This window comes from Mchenga conophoros, linkage group LG20 (assembly GCF_057382185.1).
Source record: "Mchenga conophoros isolate Kocher_MC1m ecotype Shallow Benthic linkage group LG20, M_conophoros_male_GT1.1, whole genome shotgun sequence".
In the NCBI taxonomy this organism is placed as follows: Eukaryota; Metazoa; Chordata; class Actinopteri; order Cichliformes; family Cichlidae; genus Mchenga; species Mchenga conophoros.
This window is the reverse complement of record NC_140545.1, coordinates 7,165,345-7,187,032: the sequence shown is the minus strand read 5'-3', so window position 1 is coordinate 7,187,032 and position 21,688 is coordinate 7,165,345. Positions and strand designations below refer to the sequence as shown.

General features: G+C 40.9%; 1 protein-coding gene across 2 annotated transcripts in view; it reads right to left on the bottom strand.

The window, feature by feature from the left end:
• Window positions 1–21,122, bottom strand: part of espn (espin) — a 38,399-nt gene extending 17,277 nt beyond the window's left edge. Inside the window, exons 1-9 of one of the 2 annotated variants that reach the window (XM_085259361.1) lie at window positions 20,875–21,122; window positions 20,279–20,770; window positions 17,256–17,449; window positions 8,400–8,586; window positions 7,858–8,040; window positions 7,037–7,168; window positions 5,811–6,066; window positions 3,665–3,957; window positions 114–272 (exon numbers count right to left, since the gene is read on the bottom strand). In XM_085259361.1, the coding sequence (XP_085115487.1) occupies window positions 114–272; window positions 3,665–3,957; window positions 5,811–6,066; window positions 7,037–7,168; window positions 7,858–8,040; window positions 8,400–8,586; window positions 17,256–17,449; window positions 20,279–20,578 (1,704 nt within the window). In that variant the 5' untranslated portion in view covers window positions 20,579–20,770; window positions 20,875–21,122. Of the gene's footprint in view, window positions 1–113; window positions 273–3,664; window positions 3,958–5,810; window positions 6,067–7,036; window positions 7,169–7,857; window positions 8,041–8,399; window positions 8,587–17,255; window positions 17,450–20,278 lie in introns of both variants that reach the window. The other variant, XM_085259362.1, reaches the window with a different exon arrangement.
• Between the last annotated feature and the right edge of the window lie 566 nt (window positions 21,123–21,688).

Sequence of the window (21,688 nt, the reverse complement as noted above, 5' to 3'; positions counted from 1 at the left end):
AGTACATACATTAAAATAAGAACCTATAATACAACAAACATATATAGAGGCAGACATATTATTATCATTTTTAACCATGTATAGTTTGCAGAAACGGCAGAGCTCGGGCTCACCTCCTCGTTGGGTGCCATGATTTTGCTCCCACAAGGCTCGGCCGTGTCGCTCCCCAGGGTTTTGTAGTAGTCCCCAGTGCTGGGCTGCTTGTTGAAACTCCTTGACTTCCTGTTTGAATCCACACGGCGCAATTTGTCGTGGCTCTCTCCAAGAGTCAACTGATTAAGAGATTCAAACAAGAGAGAGAAAGGAGAAATATAATTTATGTTGTTTAACCCACCGACTTTCACAGGAGTACATTAACGCTTTTTTTAAAAGTTTGAAGTGCATGTAAAACCAGTCAATGAATGATTGCTATCGATAGACTGATTATTGGAATTGGATGCAAAAATGTATAATCATTTATGTTGTGCTGAATTGCATTGAATTATTTTATTGTGACTTATAATCATTGTCAATGCTTTGGGAGTGAACCTTTCATTCTGCGATGCTATGTACAACATATTTACCATCTTTTATTCCCAGATTAGCCTTCTCTTGTGACCAAAGTGGCTTTATTCACTCACAACACTTCACAACAAGGCTTTAGTTTGGTTCAATAGTCATTGATATTTCATGCTAAATTTGTGGAGCTATAGGACATAATGGTTCACATGCAATGCAACTTTTACACCAGCGTAAGGGAGACCGTTCTTTAAGAGCAAGGTCAGAGGTCACTAACTTGAACCTTTAGTTATGGGCTCTCACTTTCCACTCCGACATCTATCCAACAATTGGAGCTGTAAAGCCAGGATATCAAAGCTGGTGTTAAAAGAAACTGTGTGGGTTAAAGCGTGCATATACATGAGAGTTACCAGGTTACTGGACAGTAGCGATGGATGCGATCACATTGCATTATAACTAACATGCTTTTCCAGTCTTTCTGTGGACAGATTTTACTAATGCAAAAAGCCTCAAATTTGCATTTACTCAACTCAAATCATGTTCAATGAAAACTTTTTAAAATTGAAATGATTGATTTTCAAAAGTGTACACTACAAAATGTGTGTAAAAGACAACACAGCACATTTTTAATGTTTAATGTCAAAAATGAACCTTAAAAGCTTTCAGCTACAAGCGTGCGAGAGTCGTTGACGGAAAAAAAATACAATTACTTTGCCTTTCAAATCCAGGGCTAGGCAACAGACTTGCGGTCATTTACATTGTAATGCGTGCATAGGTCATGGCTTCGCACAAAATCCAGACAAGAGCACAGTGTTTAACATAACCAATAATTGACAGCTGACCCCTGACCTCTCCTCCTCTGTGGTGTCATGTTCTGAGTTTTTATAAGCCTATTTAACTTTGTTGACTCATGTCTGCTGTCACAGAAATGGTCCCTGAGCACTCATCAAGTAGGAGAGTAATGTGAGCTGGGGAGTGCTACAGATGGTTTGTCATCCTCCAGGGAGGTGGGTCAACAATAGCAATTGTACAAAGCATTATAGCTGCCCCCCGCTCCCATCAGCCACAGAGAAGCATACACACAGACAACCTTTCTTCCCATTATATAGATCTATCTCTCAGCATAAAGTCATATGTTTTATACACACGCACGCACGCACGCATGCACGCACACACCCACAGATAGATAGATAGATAGATAGATAGATAGATAGATAGATAGATAGATAGATAGATAGATAGATAGATAGATGGTCAGTATGCCTGACTACTGAAGGTTGTTTAACCTGTTTGTTGTTGAAGATGTTTAGCACATTTGCATGTAGCCTTGCAAAAGGCACGGTCGTATTAAAATATTTTGACATCCTTTAAAAGTTAAAAGCAAACTACTCAAATAACCTTTTAAAAAGTAAAGTAAATCCAACTCTAAAATTCAAGCATGACTTTTTATGCAACACACTCATCGTTCATACAGCGGCTTAAACTGCTCCAACCTGAACCTGGAGATAATATGTGAAACAATTTGTAGCATCTTTTTTCTTCATTTTTTTCCACTACGTGACAGCACTTTTTCCTGTTAACACCTTACCTCAGCGCTGAGAGTCCTCTCTTATAGCTCTCCTCCAGTACAGACAGAGTCTCATCCACAAAAACCCAGCAGAGCAAAGAAGGTAGCTGTCACCAGATCCAGAGCTTCACCTCCTCTCTCCTCAGTGCTATGCCTGTCACTTTACCTGCCCTCTCAATTTACCTACAGGTCTCATCAATAACCTATTGGGCCGGCCACAATGCTGGCAGTGATGTCACCACTAACCCGTAGACCAACCACTCCTCAACTCTGCCCGTTTCCTCTTATGCAAAACACCAACACCCATGTGTTTCCCTGACCGTGGTCAGTCACATGCAAATCTCCCAGGCTTTAGGATTATGAGAATTTTCTAGCTTTCAGGGCCCAGAATTAGCAGCAAAGATCTCATGTAAGTGAGAGTTCAAAGTCCAAATTTTTCCAGAAGGACTGCAGATGCACCCCCCCCCCCTCCTAAAATATCTTTTAGTAAGCTTTTAAAATAATTTTTTGCACATGAAGTTCCTTTACTAGATTATGAAATGGCACCATTCACTGTTTCAAGGTAATTTGTTTTCTTTCCGACGTATGTTGCGCACAATGATCTTATGTGTGCTTTCATTGTTAAATGTTAATGATGGCTGCCCAGGGCCGGTCACCTGGGTACAAAGAAGGGAGGGACGGGTGGGGGTACTAATTAAAAGCTCCACATGGCTGACGGCACATGCTCCTAGATACAAATACACACAGAACTCACCATGGAGATGATCTACGGCGAAAGGACACTTTCACTAACTGTGGACTTGATGACAGCGAACAACAACCATACACACGGCCCCTGTCTGAACAATTGATTTTTTTGTTTAATATATATGCTTGGTTTGAGTGTTTTGTGAAAGTCAAGTAAACTTGTAACTGGAGAGAGACTCATATATTAAATAAATTCACATGTACTGCAGTGTTGCAGACACTAATGTTTATGCCAGTCCTAATGGCTGCTTCTTGTCAACAACATTTTTGAGTGATCTTGGGCCAGATTAATTACTGGCATTAAGATCAAACCCATCAACCATTGTTTGTGCGTCAAGCCAGAGCCCTGCTACGGTAATGAGCATATTCTTTGCCCTTGTTAGCAATGCTAACACAATAACATCATTGTGGGTATAAGACAAGGCACATTGTTACATAAGAGTTATAGCTCACTGATTAGGCACAAGGGAAAATAACAGCTAATGGCTAGTTTATTCCCCCCCCCCCCCCCCCCCCCCCCCATCCCGCTCCTTCTGTTTCTAGTCTTGGTCACATCATGTCACTTTTGGTGCTTTCCCAAAATTAATGACATCTGAAGTTTAACTAAAAGTGAGCATGTTGAAGCTGATGTTGTGTGAAGTCACATTAAAGAAATCTTCTGCTGGTCTTGCGATATAAATAAGCCAGGCTGTGAAACCCTATCCCTGCTGAGATAAATGCACAAACACTAATTTATATAAATATGGTTGCTTTCATTTTTCTGTCAGATTTTCCTCCATATAGAGAAAATATTTGCACAACCTCATGGCACTTCCGACAAACAGCTTTTCCTCAGCTGAACCGGGAGCTTACCAGCGTCTCTTTTTTTTGGGATTTGTTGTCCACACGGCGCAAGTTGCTTTTGACTTTAAGGAACTCGGCTGCCAATGGCTCTTGTGGAGGCTGTGGAGCTGGGTAGCTGGGGGGTGGAGGGGGTGTCGGAGGAGACTCTGGGGGAGGCGGTGGGGGAAAGGGGGGCGGTGGTGGCGGAAGCTTGGAGGCTCCATCATCAGGTTCCTCATTCTTCTTGTGCGTATCGGAGCTGATGTCTGGGTTTAGCATATCCATGTATGCCTGCATGTCTGAAATGGCTGTCTCTGGTGCACCTGTGAAAACAACAGCCTGTTACAGGAAGGAAAATGTGTGCATTTGTAAAACATTCCCTCCAGTCTACATCTGATTACACAACTGAGAGATGAATGAGAAACATGAATGTCACACTAATGACGTCTGCACACAAGCCACTAGGGTGCAGCACTAGTATGGCACCTTTGACATCAAGCGACAGCAAGAAAACTGCTCCGTGCTGTTTCCTGCGCTTTGCTGACTGTACAGGGAGTGCAGAATTATTAGGCAAGTTGTATTTTTGAGGAATAATTTTATTATTGAACAACAACCATGTTCTCAATGAACCCAAACACTCATTAATATCAAAGCTGAATGTTTTTGGAAGTAGTTTTTAGTTTGTTTTTAGTTTTAGCTATTTTAGGGGGATATCTGTGTGTGCAGGTGACTATTACTGTGCATAATTATTAGGCAACTTAACAAAAAACAAATATATACCCATTTCAATTATTTATTTTTACCAGTGAAACCAATATAACATCTCCACATTCACAAATATACATTTCTGACATTCAAAAACAAAACAAAAACAAATCAGCGACCAATATAGCCACCTTTCTTTGCAAGGACACTCAAAAGCCTGCCATCCATGGATTCTGTCAGTGTTTTGATCTGTTCACCATCAACATTGCGTGCAGCAGCAACCACAGCCTCCCAGACACTGTTCAGAGAGGTGTACTGTTTTCCCTCCTTGTAAATCTCACATTTGATGATGGACCACAGGTTCTCAATGGGGCTCAGATCAGGTGAACAAGGTGGCCATGTCATTAGTTTTTTCTTCTTTTATACCCTTTCTTGCCAGCCACGCTGTGGAGTACTTGGACGCGTGTGATGGAGCATTGTTCTGCATGAAAATCATGTTTTTCTTGAAGGATGCAGACTTCTTCCTGTACCACTGCTTGAAGAAGGTGTCTTCCAGGAACTGGCAGTAGGACTGGGAGTTGAGCTTGACTCCATCCTCAACCCGAAAAGGCCCCACAAGCTCATCTTTGATGATACCAGCCCAAACCAGTACTCCACCTCCACCTTGCTGGCGTCTGTGTTGGACTGGAGCTCTCTGCCCTTTACCAATCCAGCCACGGGCCCATCCATCTGGCCCATCAAGACTCACTCTCATTTCATCAGTCCATAAAACCTTAGAAAAATCAGTCTTGAGATATTTCTTGGCCCAGTCTTGACGTTTCAGCTTGTGTGTCTTGTTCAGTGGTGGTCGTCTTTCAGCCTTTCTTACCTTGGCCATGTCTCTGAGTATTGCACACCTTGTGCTTTTGGGCACTCCAGTGATGTTGCAGCTCTGAAATAAACCTCTGTTGACTATTTTGAATGAAACGCTTGATTGTTCGATGATCACGCTTCAGAAGCTTTGCAATTTTGAGATTGCTGCATCACTATTTTTGACTTTTCTGAGCCTGTCAAGTCCTTCTTTTGACCCATTTTGCCAAAGGAAAGGACGTTGCCTAATAATTATGCACACCTGATATAGGGTGTTGATGTCATTAGACCACACCCCTTCTCATTACAGAGATGCACATCACCTAATATGCTTAATTGGTAGTAGGCTTTCGAGCCTATACAGCTTGGAGTAAGACAACATGCATGAAGAGGATGATGTGGACAAAATACTCATTTGCCAAAAAATTCTGCACTCCTTGTATTATTGCTGAAATGCCATAATAGTAGAGTCATGATATAGACTGAAGCAAGCCTTTCATGCAACATTCTTATTATGATGTGATTAAAAGTATATGTAGCTGTTGATCTGATCGGCATTTGTCATTCTGAAATGCTTGAAAAAGATACACATTATATCCTTAATGTGTAAAGAGCAGCAGACCTGTGTGTGCAACTGCGCTCAGCTGAGCAGGTGGGCCTCGTGACGTTGTCAAGCTGCTCCTCTTCTCCCCAGTGCTGGACTGACTGGAGTTGGCTGAGTCGTAGTTGGACAGGGAGCTGGATGGTGAACCGATGTCAAAGTGTGCTGCCTGGGCAGAAGGAGGCATGGTGGTGTTTGGGGAGGACAGGCCAGAGTCTGGCTGCTTGTACTCAAGGTCCGTCGAGGGATCCCGGGACAAAACGCGGTGCTCCACACTCTGCGAGGGGACGAGTTTTATGAACATTCAATTTTCACGATTGTTCAATTTATTCTACTTGGTTGTCTGATATATAGATATCATTTCCACATTACTAAAACAAAGCAAAAAGCATTTGTACATCAATTAATTCTTTATTAATCATTAATAAAACACATCTGGTTCATTAATTTTTAGATTTAGAAAGATACAGGGTCATTATGGCAGGCTCATAAATTTGTCTCTTATTAAAATCTACATGTGCATTCATCAGCTGTTAAATCTCACTGCTACTCAGTCCCTGGTGACTTAACGAGGAGAAGAACAGCATTACAGGCACACTAATGAAACACCTCACAGCTAGTGAGAATGGCTCTGGGGATCTTTTTGCTTTTCCCACAATGCAGGACTCAATTGGCTGAATGCGCCCCATGAGAAAGAGCACAAGAAGAGAGAAATATGTCATCGATGCCAAACGAGCTCTGTGAGAAAGAATTATTCCCCTGGCCACTCAGGAACTTCAGAGGGTTAAGGCCATGGAGAGCACTGTGTGTCAGGTAGCTTGACTAATTATCTGAGTCTGAAGTCTGTCATGGGAGGCAGGTTCATAGAAAGCTAAACATTATTGAAATATCTCCATTATTCATTCATTCTATCTATCTATCTATCTATCTATCTATCTATCTATCTATCTATCTATCTATCTATCTATCTATCTATCTATCTATCTATCTATCTATCTATCTATCTATCTATCTATCTATCTATCTATCTATCTATCTATCTATCTATCTATCTATCTATCTATCTATCTATCTGTCTGTCTGTCTGTCTGTCTATCTATCTATCTGTGGGTGTGTGCATGCGTGTGTGTGTATAAAACATATGACTTTATGCTGACTTCTATCCATCCATCCATCCATCCATCCATCCATCCATCCATCCATCCATCCATCCAACATTTACATTTTTTTTAGACATGTACTCTTACCATGTTCTCCACAGTGTGCAGATACTTGGCACACTGGGAGTGGCCATTGTATTCGGCCAAGTCTGCTGCAGTGAAGCCATCCTGGTCCCTTATGCCCAGGTCAACTCCATTAACAACAAGGATCTGACAGCACTGAAAAGCAGACAGAGAAAGTTCCAGAGTGGATTGATGTCAGTGTTTGTGAAACAGGCTGCTTAGACTCATCTTCAATTAGCAACGATAAAAACTGTTTACACTCCACTCAGTTCAGTGTGACAGACTCTCAACATGTAAAATGTTTGACATATTGAGTGGATAAATGCAAGGCTTAGAGTACATGTTAACACAAATTGTGTTTTGTTTCACACTGCATCAGACCAGAAAAACACCATATTATATCACCACACTCCCTCACTGATCAACTAATTAATGTAAATGTCCTAGCTAAAAGCAAAATACTTAATGTAGCAGTATCATGCTTTTCTTTGATCTTCTCTTAGTTATCATTCATTTTTCTCTCTCTCATGAAAAAGTTTCTGTTTCAAAGTCTACAGAAACTTGGAAATAGTTTAAAGCATGAATTTAACAAGCTTTCTACCAAGCACCAGTGGAAGCTGGAATAAGCTTGTTGTTCTCAGACTGAGCAACCTTTGTTCTGCCCTATTGACTTGTGTTTCAGTGAGCTTCTTAAAAGTCCACACTGATCAACTCTTTTGTAAAAAAAGAAAAAAAACATAATCATGAAAAACATAGTTTTCTCTATATACTTCAACAATTCTTGAAAGAGCGCTTCTTTACACATATTCTGCTACTGTGCTGATCCAATAAGACCTAACACACACCTCAAGTTCACCATTCTCTGCAGCATCATGGAGGGGGGTCCCTCCCCAGTTGTCAGTGACGATCTCCCCACCATGCAGCAGAAGCCAGCTGAGGACCTTTGCGTGACCACGACTGGCTGCAAAATGCATCGTCGTGGCTCCGTCACCATCTCTGTCTGTCAGGCTGATCTCGGTGAAACTCATCTGCAGGAAACGAGATGGAGGTTAATGCTTAGCAGTCATCAGAAAGATTTCAGCTGCTTTTGGTCCAATTTTTGTGACTCCAGTAGTAAACGGTGGCTTTGGCACATTTTTCAAGTAAATGATGTAGGAAAATTTTGGTTAAAAGTTCAATTATGATGTGACTTCTGGTGATATCACAAGCTATTTTAGATATCACAAGCATATTATACTAATACTACTAATATTAAGTAATTTGCTTAATCATAAATATCAGTATTGTACCTTCACTTGTTCCGTTTAAAAAAAACCCCCACAATTGGCGGAGAAAAACTATTCCATTATTAAGACATGATCTACAGTGTTCTGATAGTCCAACGCACCAGCCAGACAATGACAGTGTTATGGCCCATCTGGGAAGCAGCATGCAGAGGTGTCATCCCATCATTGGCTCGAATGCTCGGATCCGCTCCACAGTCTTTGACCAGGTATTGGACAACCTCCAGATGGCCTTCCTGGCAGGCCAGGTAGAGTGGTGTGGCACCATTTTTTGTTTGGGAGTTGACAAGGCTGTAGGAAAGTGAATCAGTAAGGAAAATGAAAGACTTCTGCATAATAAGAAAAATAAAAACCAAATTGGTGATAATACAGACCTGTAAAACCCTGTTTCAATGTTATGCTTTAATGTATCATGAAAGAAAAATAATCTGGTTCATACCAGGTTCTAAATTGGTTTAAAACAACCGCTGCAGAGCAACAACATGTGATATTTGACGTTATTTGTGTAACAAAAAAAGTCCAAACTTCAGAAGCAGTGTGAGAAAAGCCAAGTACACCACATGATTCAGTAGCTTTTAGCAAAAGTGACATGAAGTGATGGTTTTCTGACATTGTTGTGAAGGAACTTTGCCCCACTCTTATTTACAGTATTGCTTTAGTTCATTGAGATTTGTGGGTATTTGATTGTACACAGCTCTCTTAAGGTCCCACCACCATATTTCAGTCAGGTGTTAATGACTGACCAATACATTCTGTTGTAGATTTGCTGATTTTTCATTTTAAATTGTATTTCAATTGTCACAAAGGCAAAAAACGAAACAAAAAAAAATCTCTTTGTGGCAATTCTGACAAAAGATGGCAGTCTTTATACTGAAGAGAAGAAACCTGGCTGTGTGTGCTCCTTACAAGATGATGGGTGTGCACGTTATTTGCCAGCCAAAACATCAGTTTCGTCATGTGTGCACAGAGCACTCTATGAAAATAACCTGAAACAACACAAGCCTTATCTTTTTAAATCTTCATATGTAAGCAATGGTATTAATCTAAAAAACTGAAAGTGTAAGCTGTAGTTAACAATTAGCTGGGACAGGAAAAGATACACTTGTCAGCATCAACATGCAGCTATTTTGAGAACAGACAGCAGTGATGCACAGCCAGATCCTGCTCACCTTTATTACCCTTGGCTCCGCCTTCAATGCAAAACCTCATCTGATGCTTGTATCCCTTCTTGTCCCAGATCTTTATAGTCACAATGGGAGGTCAGAGAGTGAACAAACATATCTCCACTAAATCCTATAAGGTAGTGCTTTATTTGGACTCTGACAAATGAGCAAGGAGTCTCTTAAGAGGATTATCACTCCACTGGCTTTACCTGGCTTGCTTTGTGCTCGTCCAACAGTGCAAGTAGAAAAGACAAACTGAGTAGCCAGAGAGCAACAGAAGTTGAGTAAACTGAGAGGCAGAGCTTAAGTGGATGGTTGGTTCCTGCAGAGTCAAACACAAACCTGTCGTGCTTTCCCTTAAAAGGATTTGCCTCACTTAACGCCACATGTGAATGACAATCAGTCAGGTCCTATTCTGAGACAGGAAGAGTATATGCTAAGGAATAACTTAACCTTTGAAGATCAAAAAAAGGAGGGCCTATTGGGTGACTGAGAAAAAAGCTCCAAGCAGAAAAAGTACATACTAAATATTTCAAAATAAGAAGGGGAAGTAATCTGCATTCCTGTCATCAGGAAATGGGCAGTCAAGTTATTTATTCATGAGTGTAACAAAAGTGGGAACAATTTTATCTGCACACAGCCATCCGTGTAGAAGAAAAGTTCTATTTATCATTAATCATAGCTGAAAATCTTGATGGTTACCAGGCTAACAAAGCACAGTCTCCCTTTGTCACAACTCTTCAAAGTGAATAGGCTTGAATTCTCTCTACCAAAGAAGTGGAGAACTGGTGTAGATTTCAAAGAGCTAAGAAAGTGCTTAGCCTTGTGTGACAACACAGCTAGCAAGTGGCACAAGGGACGCTACCTCGTCAGCCACTCATGTACACGGTAACAAAGACCAAGGTTGTCTTCATTACTAGTAAAGTAATTGATGTCACACTAATGGCCTTCTTGCTTGATAAAAGCTTGTTACCCGCTCAGTGGTTTTTCCCATCTGAATAATGAAAAATATCATATGATTTATTTAGCTTCCCAACCTGTGAGTTCTTTGTATGAAATTGTATGTTTTTACATATTTCACAATGGAAATCGGATGGCACAATACTTAGCTCTAATCTGCACCTTTTCTATATACAGTAATTGACAGCACAGCCACAAAGGTATAACTGAAACAGCGATATAAACCAGCGGGAACATACAGGGATGTCTGATGTGGTTCTACATATAAGCAACACTTCTGGCTTACATCTCTAACTGATACTGTGCATGATGAAAACTGAATAAAATATACTTTGTTTGGCTTCGTAACCAAACATTATTCATGTTGAAATCTGTGAAAGTATTTATTGATTCACTTTAAGAAACACACTGCACAGATGTTATCCTGATGGCAGGTGTGCTACCTACTTGATAAAGAAAGAAGTCTGACAAAGAAAGCTGTGGCTCAGTTGCCCACTAATCTGAAGGTTTGATCTCCAACTGCAGTCTGTGAGATGACGTGACACCGGGTACCTGATTTGTTTTTATCATCTGTGAATGAGAAAGTGAGTGTGGGCTGTAATTTAAGCACTTTGAGCGGTCACTAAGACTAGAAAAGCACTACAAAAATGCAGCCTGTTTACATTACTGCCCCTCAGTTTAAACCTGTTTTTATTAAAGAGAACAGAAAGTGGGTCTACTCAACATGTACCAAGACGTTATTAAGAAGATTTAAAAAAAAAAAAGTGCAGCTAAGCCACAGGCTGACTAAAAAACTCCACTGGCCTGTTTACCCTTTACTTTCCGTGTATCTGATCACGAATTCAAACAACATTATATATAAACAAGTCAGAGACAGAATAAACACCAGTTTTGAGCTGCTACACCTGTTGGACTATAACAAATATGTTTTTCAGAGAAAAATGAGAGAGCGTACACATCTTTAGAAAACACACTTAATGTTCAATAATCTTATTAAGTACTATGGTCTAAATAAATGTTTAAACTAGCTATAATGTTCTGTCTTTTCTTATGTTTTTCAGCAGGGAGGTTTTCCCGTGCTCTTGATGCTCAGATCAGAGACATGAGCGACACCTGACCCAACACAAGGTTACTTCTTGGAGGGAGAGGACATGCTTTGTTAATAGAAATGGGTTTACATTCTGGATTTCGCTAACCATTTCAGTCATAACCACTCCTGTTTCAGCAACTGCTACGCAACAAATCTGTGAAAAGCAAGAAATGAACAAGCTGATTTGATGAAAGTAATCAAATATTTGATGCTTGTTCCTTCTGCATGTTTCCAGAGGAGGTTAAGGCGGCCACTTTTCTGGATTATCTTAATGCAGAAGTGCAACCTTTTCGACTGCATGAAGAAACTGTGGCACGACCAAAGATCTTAAGCTGCACTAATAGATTGCATAACCTGTCTGTAGCCTCTCACGCTCACTCCCTCCTTCACCATCTTACATTCATTCACTCTTTTGTGTACTGAGGCTATCAGCAGAGACACAGCCCAGGAGGGTTTTCGTTTTGGTTTACTGGGACGTGGGTGGGGGTGAACTACCAATTTAGAGGTGTATTTGAAACCCAACAGACACCCTGGAAGTAAAGACACTAATGCGTCCCGGTCTGATTGCGCACCCAAACAATGATGTTTGTTACCATTCAAAGGGGTGTGTTCTTGCTTTCATGAGTTCATGCGTATCAAGCTGATTTTTTTTTAAAGATTTAAGCTAAATGTTTTATTTATACGGATGAATAACCAAAAACACACTATTTATCAAACCATATCCACATCGGTCGGTTGCTGATAATTTGTCTTTTGGGGGATACTACAGACAACTGATGAACAGTATTTTGTAGTTTGCAACTGGCGTTAGGCCCTGAAACTACCAAATGACCTCCATAAATAATGATGACGATTTTAAAAAAGAAATTCCAAATTTGGATTCATAAGACGTGTTGTCACTAATTTGCAGTCTAGTTCTTGTGTAATATGCCATACCTCAGCCTTTTCTCCCTGTTTGCCTTCCTTAAGAACAGCTTATTGGCAGCCACAGAGACCATTTCTGATGAGGGTTTAGTGGACAGTAGATGGATTAACTGAAGGTCCCTGTGTCAGTTCCTTAAACTACTTCCTGTTCATCAGGGATATGATTTTTAGTTTCTGTTCATCAGTTGTATGTAGTTTTTAAGGCCTGGCACTTCTTCTTATGTCTTTCACTTGTCTGGTTTCCTCAAATTTTTTCAGGACTTGTTGCATTTTCAGTTAAAAGCTCTTTGAGAATTGCCTTTCTGGTGCAGAAATACTAATTTATCCCTGTCAAACTGTGTTACGTTTGTTATTTTTCATAGATTCAACTAGAAATAGGAACAAATAATGTGACAGGAAACTACTAACAAAGTGCTTAAAGATACAATTAAAAACTGCTCCTTTGCTAAGTTGTTTGTTATGTGTAGACACAAAAATGGTTCATCTCTTGAGTTATGTACAGCTTTGATACTTGAATGATTCATTTTTCAGTGTTAAGTGTCTTACAAAACAAAAAAGCAGCCAATCTCCAAAGTAAAAATAAAGGTTGCTCAGAAAGCCTCAAAGACTATTGCTTGCAACTCCTTGGAGGCAAAGTACCAAGAAATGAGGTGTAGCTCAAGACTACTAAGTATAGGGGGAAATACTCTATGAGGTCTTGTATAAACATATTCACTCTTTTGATGATGTATAAGGAGTTCTTTCCTAAACCTTAAACCCATTGGTTTATACTGATGAACAATGCTGTGAGAGTAAAAAGTCCTGGTGATTTTTTGCCTCTTAAAACTCATTAATACAAATTTGCAGCTTGTAATAAACCCCGAAACGACCATTTTATCTCTCGGCTGCAAAATTGCAATCTAAACAATGCCCGAGGCTACTGCTTAGAGAGCAGCTTGTCTTTTCAGATGGATTTGTTTTCCTCATTATCTTATCACCAGTTGGAGCTACTGTGTGTCACCATGGTGATGGTGGTAAACAGCAACAGTGGGAGGGGTGGTGGAGAAGAGTGAATGAAGCCCAGCTATCGGGGAGCTAACATGTCCATGAGACTCATTAAAATTTCAGATGGTATGCGTCCATCTGGGGTGCAAACACACAATATTGAAGGGTCAATGCACAAGGCTCATGCTTGTCATTTTAAGTCAGTCTAGTTCTAGAAAAGAGTTTGGGTTAAAGACTGAGCCATTATTTCATTTCTGTTTCTTTATGGTAGCAGTATGTAATTCTTACTGATAGTTGTTCAGATACAAGCACAAAGAATATCCTTTCACTGAGCAGTTAATGTTTTCTGTTTTATAACTTTTATAGTATGTCAAGTAATAATAGAGCTAGTGATGGCTACAGCAATAAACAAACCAAACAACAGCCACGTGATTGAGCACCTAATCCATGCATGTGGCTCTGGGACATGTTAACTAACAGCCGTACGTGTTAGCTAAATGCATCTGACATGAGTGCTAAGGCAAACTTTGATTGTAAAATGACGACTGGTTTCTTTAAAAGAAGAAGAGGTAGAAAGTAGAAGAGGTAGAAACTATATATCTATATCTATATATCTATATATATATATATCTATAAAAAAAAAACACCCAGCACGCCCCTGCGGGCGGTTTATCCTTCAAGCTCGGGTCCTCTACCAGAGGCCTGGGAGCTTGAGGGTCCTGCGCAGTATCTTAGCTGTTCCCAGGACTGCGCTCTTCTGGACAGAGATCTCCGATGTTATTCCCGGGATCTGCTGGAGCCACTCGCCTAGCTTGGGAGTCACCGCACCTAGTGCTCCGATTACCACGGGGACCACCGTTACCTTCACCCTCCACATCCTCTCGAGCTCTTCTCTGAGCCCTTGGTATTTCTCCAGCTTCTCGTGTTCCTTCTTCCTGATATTGCTGTCATTCGGAACCTTCCAGGTTATACTCGGCACAGATGTTCCTGTACACTATGCCGGCCACTTGGTTATGGCGTTCCATGTATGCCTTGCCTGGTAGCATGTTGCACCCTGCTGTTATGTGCTGGATTGTCTCTGGGGCATCTTTACACAGCCTGCACCTGGGGTCTTGCCTGGTGTGATAGACCCCAGCCTCTATGGATCTTGTGCTCAGAGCTTGTTCTTGTGCTGCCATGATTAGTGCCTCTGTGCTGTCTTTCAGTCCAGCTTTGTCCGGCCACTGGTAGGATTTCTGGATATCAGCCACCTCCTCTATCTGCCGGTGGTACATACCGTGCAGGGGCCTGTCCTTCCATGATGGTTCCTCGTCTCCCTCCTCTTTCTTGGGTTTCTGCTGCCTGAGGTATTCACTGAGCACTCGGTCAGTTGGGGCCATCTTCCCAATGTATTCTTGGATGTTCGTTGTCTCATCCTGGACTGTGGTGCTGACACTCACCAGTCCCCGGCCCCCTTCCTTCCGCTTAGCGTACAGCCTCAGGGTGCTGGACTTGGGGTGAAACCCTCCATGCATGGTAAGGAGCTTTCTTGTCTTTATGTCAGTGGCTTCTATCTCCTCCTTTGGCCAGCCTATTACCCCAGCAGGGTACCTGATCACGGGCAGGGCGTACGTGTTGATGGCCCGGATCTTGTTCTTACCATTCAGCTGACTCCTCAGGACTTGCCTGACCCTCTGCAGGTACTTGGTGGTTGCAGCTTTTCTAGCGGCCTCTTCATGGTTCCCATTCGCCTGCGGGATCCCCAGGTACTTGTAACTGTCCTCTATGTCTGCAATGTTGCCTTCTGGTAGTTCAATCCCCTCAGTTCTGACTACCTTCCCTCTCTTTGTTACCATCCGACTACACTTCTCCAGTCCGAACGACATTCCAATGTCATTGCTGTATAGCCTGGTAGTGTGGATCAGTGAATTGATGTCTCGTTCACTCTTGGCATACAGCCTGATGTCATCCATGCACAGGAGGTGGCTGACAACTGCTCCGTTCCGTAGTCAGTATCCGTAGCCAGTCTTGTTAATGATCTCACTGAGGGGGTTCAGGCCTATGCAGAACAGCAGTGGGGACAGAGCATCTCCTTGGTAGATCCTGCACTTGATGGTGACTTGTGCTATGGGCTTGGAGTTGGCCTCTAGTGTTGTACGCCACATCCCCATTGAGTTCCTGATGAAGGCTCTTAGGGTCCCATTGATCTTGTACAATTCTAGGCATTCCAGTATCCAGCTGTGGGGCATTGAGTCATAGGCCTTCTTGTAATCAATCCAGGCAGTGCACAGGTTGGTCAGTCTGGTCTTGCAGTCTCGGCTGACTGTTCTGTCCACCAGTAGCTGGTGTTTTGCGCCTCTGGTATTCTTGCCAATTCCTTTCTGTGTCCCGCTCATGATGTTAATGTTAATGCAGCACTACGGGCAATACCTATATATATATATAGGTGAGGGAGTCATTGGTTGAGTTCTTTGGTTGAGATATATATATATCTCAACATGTATAAAAGATTTTATCTGGTTTTGCTGCTGCAAAGAACTCAACCAATGACTCCCTCATCATGGCACTAATACAGTGGTTATGAGTATGAACAAATATTATCTCTGGCACAGATGGGTCTGACACTGCATTGATTAGGGTAACATTCATTAGGAGGCAATCACCCATGCACATATGTCAAAGTCAAAAGTCAAAGTCAAAGTCAACTTTATTTGTCGATTCTGCCACATGTACAGGACATACGGAGAATAGAAATTGCGTTACATGCACACATATCTTACAATTACTGGTCAATTAACTGTTCTATAGGCTGGTGTTGCATTTAAAACCTGTAATGGTGCTGTCCATGTCTTACCTCAGTAGGACTTGTCTTGTTAAATAAAACAACATTTAAAATATTAATATAAGTTAATGCTAGTTACATATTCACAAATTTGCTGTTTTTCTTAGACTTCAGGTATTAGGAAATCCAATATTTAGGACTTTTGCACTGGTGTTGTTAATTCATTAATCAAGTAAATAACCTGATGATTAATTCATTATCAAAACACGTTTTTTCTTACAGTTTACCAATTTTTTTTTAAATATGTACAATATACAATATATACTTAAAATGCAGCTATCCAGACCAATATCAGCATTATTACTTAATCAGCATTAATGATGCAGTAGTGTGCAGTATTTTGGGAAAGTTAAACCACCAAGAGTTTTTTTCCTTTGTTTTCAAAACAATATATGAGCATTTACATTGTAATAGGTAGCATTTAGTATCAGGTATCAAATTAAATCTTTAAGTTCAACTTACTTCACCCTAGTGCCAAGTTGTACTCTACAGACTACGAGTGAAAGTTGGTGTTTTCGGCTATTTCTGTAGCAGACTTAAACATTTTAAACCTCGGAAAAGAAATAAGAGTTGATGCGCTAACCTTAGTAAATCACAGTACTTCATTTGTCAGCGTCAGACTTTCTAAGTGGTCTTACTGAGTCTGAAACCTGAATCTGTGGAATTGATCTACTGTTACATATTTCAGAAACAACAGCCCTATGCATTAATTTTCTGTTTTATATTCTTAAACATTTGATTGGATATGCAGTTAAGAAAGTGGACTGCAATTTGTATACATATCGCAGTTCATATGCCCCTCCCCAATTGAAATACAATATTATAGAATTTTGTTGAGCATTTTAAAATGTAGGTGGTGGCACCCGACTTGCTTTTAGAGATTATGTTCTAAATAAAGAGCATCTGTAGTTCCTGCTCAAAACATCAACTGAAATCCTACAAGTTACCAAAATATATGACTATCAATCAACAGCAGGATAAAGACAAAATTGTGGAGACAATATCATGTTGGTCTTACTTTGGGCTGTGCCCCAATAACAGTCGGAGAGAGGGCAAGTCTCCCTTGGCAGCAGCATAGTGAACAGGCAGGGCACCTGTATTGGTGGGGGTCCCAGGGTCTACCTCACCATTCTTCAGCAGCCAATCGGTGATCTCATGGTGACTGAAGCGGGATGCGAGATGAAGAACAGTGGCACCAGAACTGTCCCTGGCCTGTAAAGCAAACAAATAAGGAACATGTTGAACTAGGGAGTCCTGTAATCCCTCCTTTTAAAATAACTGTGACCAACTGTCAGCCTGACTTTGCATTATAAAATGATGATTTGATAACTAATTTAATTTGAACTGGTTACTTGTTTTTCCAGAAAACAATAACCTCCAGAAAATAATTGATACCCATACTTTTTTCTAGCCACTTTTACTGGCTACAAAGTATATTGTACTGTTAATAATAATAATGGATTGCATTTATATAGTACTTTTCGAGACCTTCAAAGCACTTTACAATGCCACTATTCATTCACACACTGGTGGAGGCAAGCTACAATTGTTGCCATAGCTGCCCTGGGGCAGACTGACAGAAGCGAGGCTGCCATATGGCGCCATCGGCCCCTCTGGCCATCACCAGTAGGCGGTTGGTGAAGTGTCTTGCCCAAGGACACAACGACCAAGACTGTCAGAGCCGGGGCTCGAACCGGCAACCTTCTGATCACAAGACAAACTGCCAGCTCTTGAGCCACGATCACCCTGTTCACTGTTACGGGAAGGGGAATCAATTTTTATTTTCTGAAATAAGTAAAAAAACCTTCATAACTTACCACAGTAGCAAGAATATAAAGCACAGAATTTATCTCAGTGCTATAAAACAATTAGCTTTAACAAGAGGCAGACTAATAGCTAACACAGAAAACCTAAAAGACCAAACTTGTGTGGTCCTTGAACAGACATGTCATCTGTTAACATCTTACTAACACAGATGCTTAGGTCTGAGGTAGTGCACTGCTACAGACTAATGGTGTTAGCATCAAATAGACTCATGATCACAGTTTCGTAACACAAACAAGAAAAAAAGAAAACAAAGGTGAAAGCAAGCATTAAGCACTCAAGTGTACTGAGAGTTTTGACTACATACCAGCCATGTTACCACTTCATCTGTGGGCACTCTTTGTCACTTGAAGATGGAATGCTTATGACTGTTCTTCACGTGGATAACTTAATACTGCAGGGTTGTAGGACTGTGTTGTACTCATAATATTATAATATGAATTTGTCACTTTGTCAGTTTCACTTTTACCTCTGCTCAAGAAGGTGAAGATAAATGAGACCCATGTGGGTGAGTCAAAGCAAAGCTCCTCCTCCTCCTCATTATCATATTGGTTACATAGGTAAACTCTAAATCTGAATTTCCTTTTAAGGGCACAAATGATGCACATCTGTGTATCTTTCTGGAATATGCTGGAATATGCAGTATACTACAAATAAATATATACAAGAATAACTTTTATGTGTTTATACATTTAAGTGTTGTAAATTGGGGCCACGCTAAACTGTAAAACTGTATCTTGATATCTGTATTTCATGAGAAATTATACATAAGGCAAAGTTCAGCTTCAATTTGAAAAGACTTATATCAACATAGAATAACCTTTACAAGGTGTCCACATTTTGGGATTTAAATAGTAAAAGGCAAATCGATTTAAGAATCATCTGAGATTCAAATAAAGCGAAAATATGCCCTAAGATCATTCTCGAGTGGATTTTGCACATCCTCACAAGTTTTCTGCTCCTGTTTTCATTTTTTTTTTAATAATAGAGGTCTAATTTTTATTTTTGCAAGGCATCTTTGATACCTCTTTGATAGAGTTGTGCTTTTTGAGTCTCATCGTTTTGTGGGTCCAGTGGTTTCTTTAGTGACACTGTCAACACTTTACTCTTAATATCAGCAGACAACTCCTGAGTCTAAATGTCAACTCACTAGTTGCCACCAGTTCTTATGTGCATGAGCACTAAAAAGACACACAGCTGCCCAAGAAATGTGTTAAGAGGGATAGAAAATTCCTCAAACAGGCCTTTGAGTATTGATGTAAACCTCCACAAATTAAAGCTGAGAGATTTAATGTATTACCTAATAAAACAAGAAACCCACTGAATACTTATGGTATGGATTATGTTATTGTGTTGGAGCATTTACTATGACTCCTTCCCAGGTGAAAAAACGCATTGTGCACAAATAGGAACAATAAAAGGTCGAAAAGGTTAATAAGATTTATTTCATCATGTGAAACTTCAACCACAATCCTTACAGCACCAAACACCACCCCTCATTATAATATCAAACTACACTGTCATTATGTGTTTCTTTTTGTGCCTTTTGTGAGTCACTGTTTTTATTGTACAGGAGATATTGGATTTGCAAATCCAGTTTTGCATACTTTATTACCATAGAAACATGACATAACACTGAAAACCAGGTTTTTAAAAAGTATAATTTTCTGTGTACTTACTTTACTTCTGGTATTTAATGTAATTTCTTTCATACCTACAACAGTGTTTGAATTTGTTGCATTTCACTGTCTTACCAAAACAATATGAAAACAACTTTCAGGGCCTTGTGAAAGAGGAAGGTCCCTTTTTGAAAAAGACCAGTGGGTTTTTAAACCTTCTGCTTTTATAGTCAAAACCTTAAAGATTACAAGAGAATTAACAACATCATCAGGACATTTAGAGCACACCAAATGGACTTGGGAGCAAAATACCTGACAGTGACACAAAACAACCCGCAAACCCCACAGAAAGTTATGTTAAAATAAAAGCTTAAAGACTTTATTCCTAAGGAGAAGGATTTTAATGTGTATGTTAGGAAAAACGTGTAGGTTTAAGGCACTAAAATAGATATAATGTGCTTTAAGGAGGAGAGCTGATTCAAATGGGGGTTGGAGTAGGCTCCACAGATGAGAAATGACAGCCAAGTCGGATGAAGCAGAGTTAGGCTACTGTCTGCTACACTTTTAGACCGATCCAGCTACAACTGTAGTAACTCACCTCTGGCCGACATCCACCTTGGGTCAGTAGCCACTGTAGGCATGCCAGGTTGCCTGTTGCTGCTGCGTCGTGCGCCGCGCTTGCCCCGTTATTTGCCACACAATCGCCCGGCAGCCCTGCCTCCTCCACCAAAAACCGCAGGCAGGCTAACTTCCCCGCCCGGGCTGCGTGGTGGACGGGCGAAGCTCCCAGCGCATCCTTGACGTCGCTGGTCAGCGCATTTGCCGCTAATTGCACTTTTAAAGTCTGCATGTCCCCCTGCCTTGCGGCCAGCAGGGTCTTGTCACCCTCCACCACCATGACTGCTGCAGATTGCGCGACTCCTTCCTTCCTTTGGTTGCCTCCGTTGACCCGATCACCGTGCAGATAGTGCGGATAGGGTCAGAGTTGTATTTATAAATGAGTGGATCATGTCAGTAGCCGGGTTAATTTTGGGGTGGGGTGTTGGTGGGAGAGACGCTTGGTTATCGCTCCATGGGTCTTCCCAAAGCGCTGTTCAAATGAAAGATCCCTTTATCGTTCATAAGTTTTTGTTTTCCAGGTAGTGCAATATTTACATGCTGAAATAAAACTTCATACCCGACTGACAAACTAACCTCTTTCTTAGGCTTTGTCTGGCCCGACGTTGTAGCTCAGTAGGTTATCCGCTGTCTGTCTCCAATAGCATCCACCTGTTGCACAAGTTGTGTTCTGGGTTACCAGACGGTCTAAACTATATTTCCCCCCCAAATTAGTTTATTAACCTTTTTTTGCTGTTGAATAACTATCGCGTATCATGCGCCCCAGGGAATATTCCGCTGTGTTTTTCTTCCTATAGCAGATGGCGACATGGGACTCAGCGCCTGTTAAATAATCCATCAGGGGGAGGATCACTGAGCCTGTTACAGGTTGCTGCTTTCTGGAAATCGGCTCAGAAATTAAAGGAGCAGTACGTACATGCTACTTACAACTCTGGATATACATTAATTATGCTGCTGGGGTGAAGGTGCTCGTCGCTGCCAGTCAAGATAGACTCACAAGGAAACATTAATTCAGCAATGAACTTTTTGAACACACCCCAGATCCTGTTTGCAAACAGCATTAACATTACATGTAGCAGTGAAATCAGCATCACAGGATCCGAGCACTTTTGCACACTACAGAGGTCCATCTAGTGGCATTTCAGGGGAGTGTAACCCCCCCCCCCCCCCAAAAAACAACCCCAAAACAAAACAAAAAAAAATAACTATAACTATATTGATTGTTATTATAGACCGCATGTTAATACGTCAATTGGAAATAGTTATACATCTTAAATGATGCCAGATTAAAAGATGAACAAGTTATTTCTGAGGAATAAAAACTTGATGTTGAAACCGGATAAATCATGAGAAGTAGTCCTGCCCAATGATCGTTTATGCATTTTAGTGC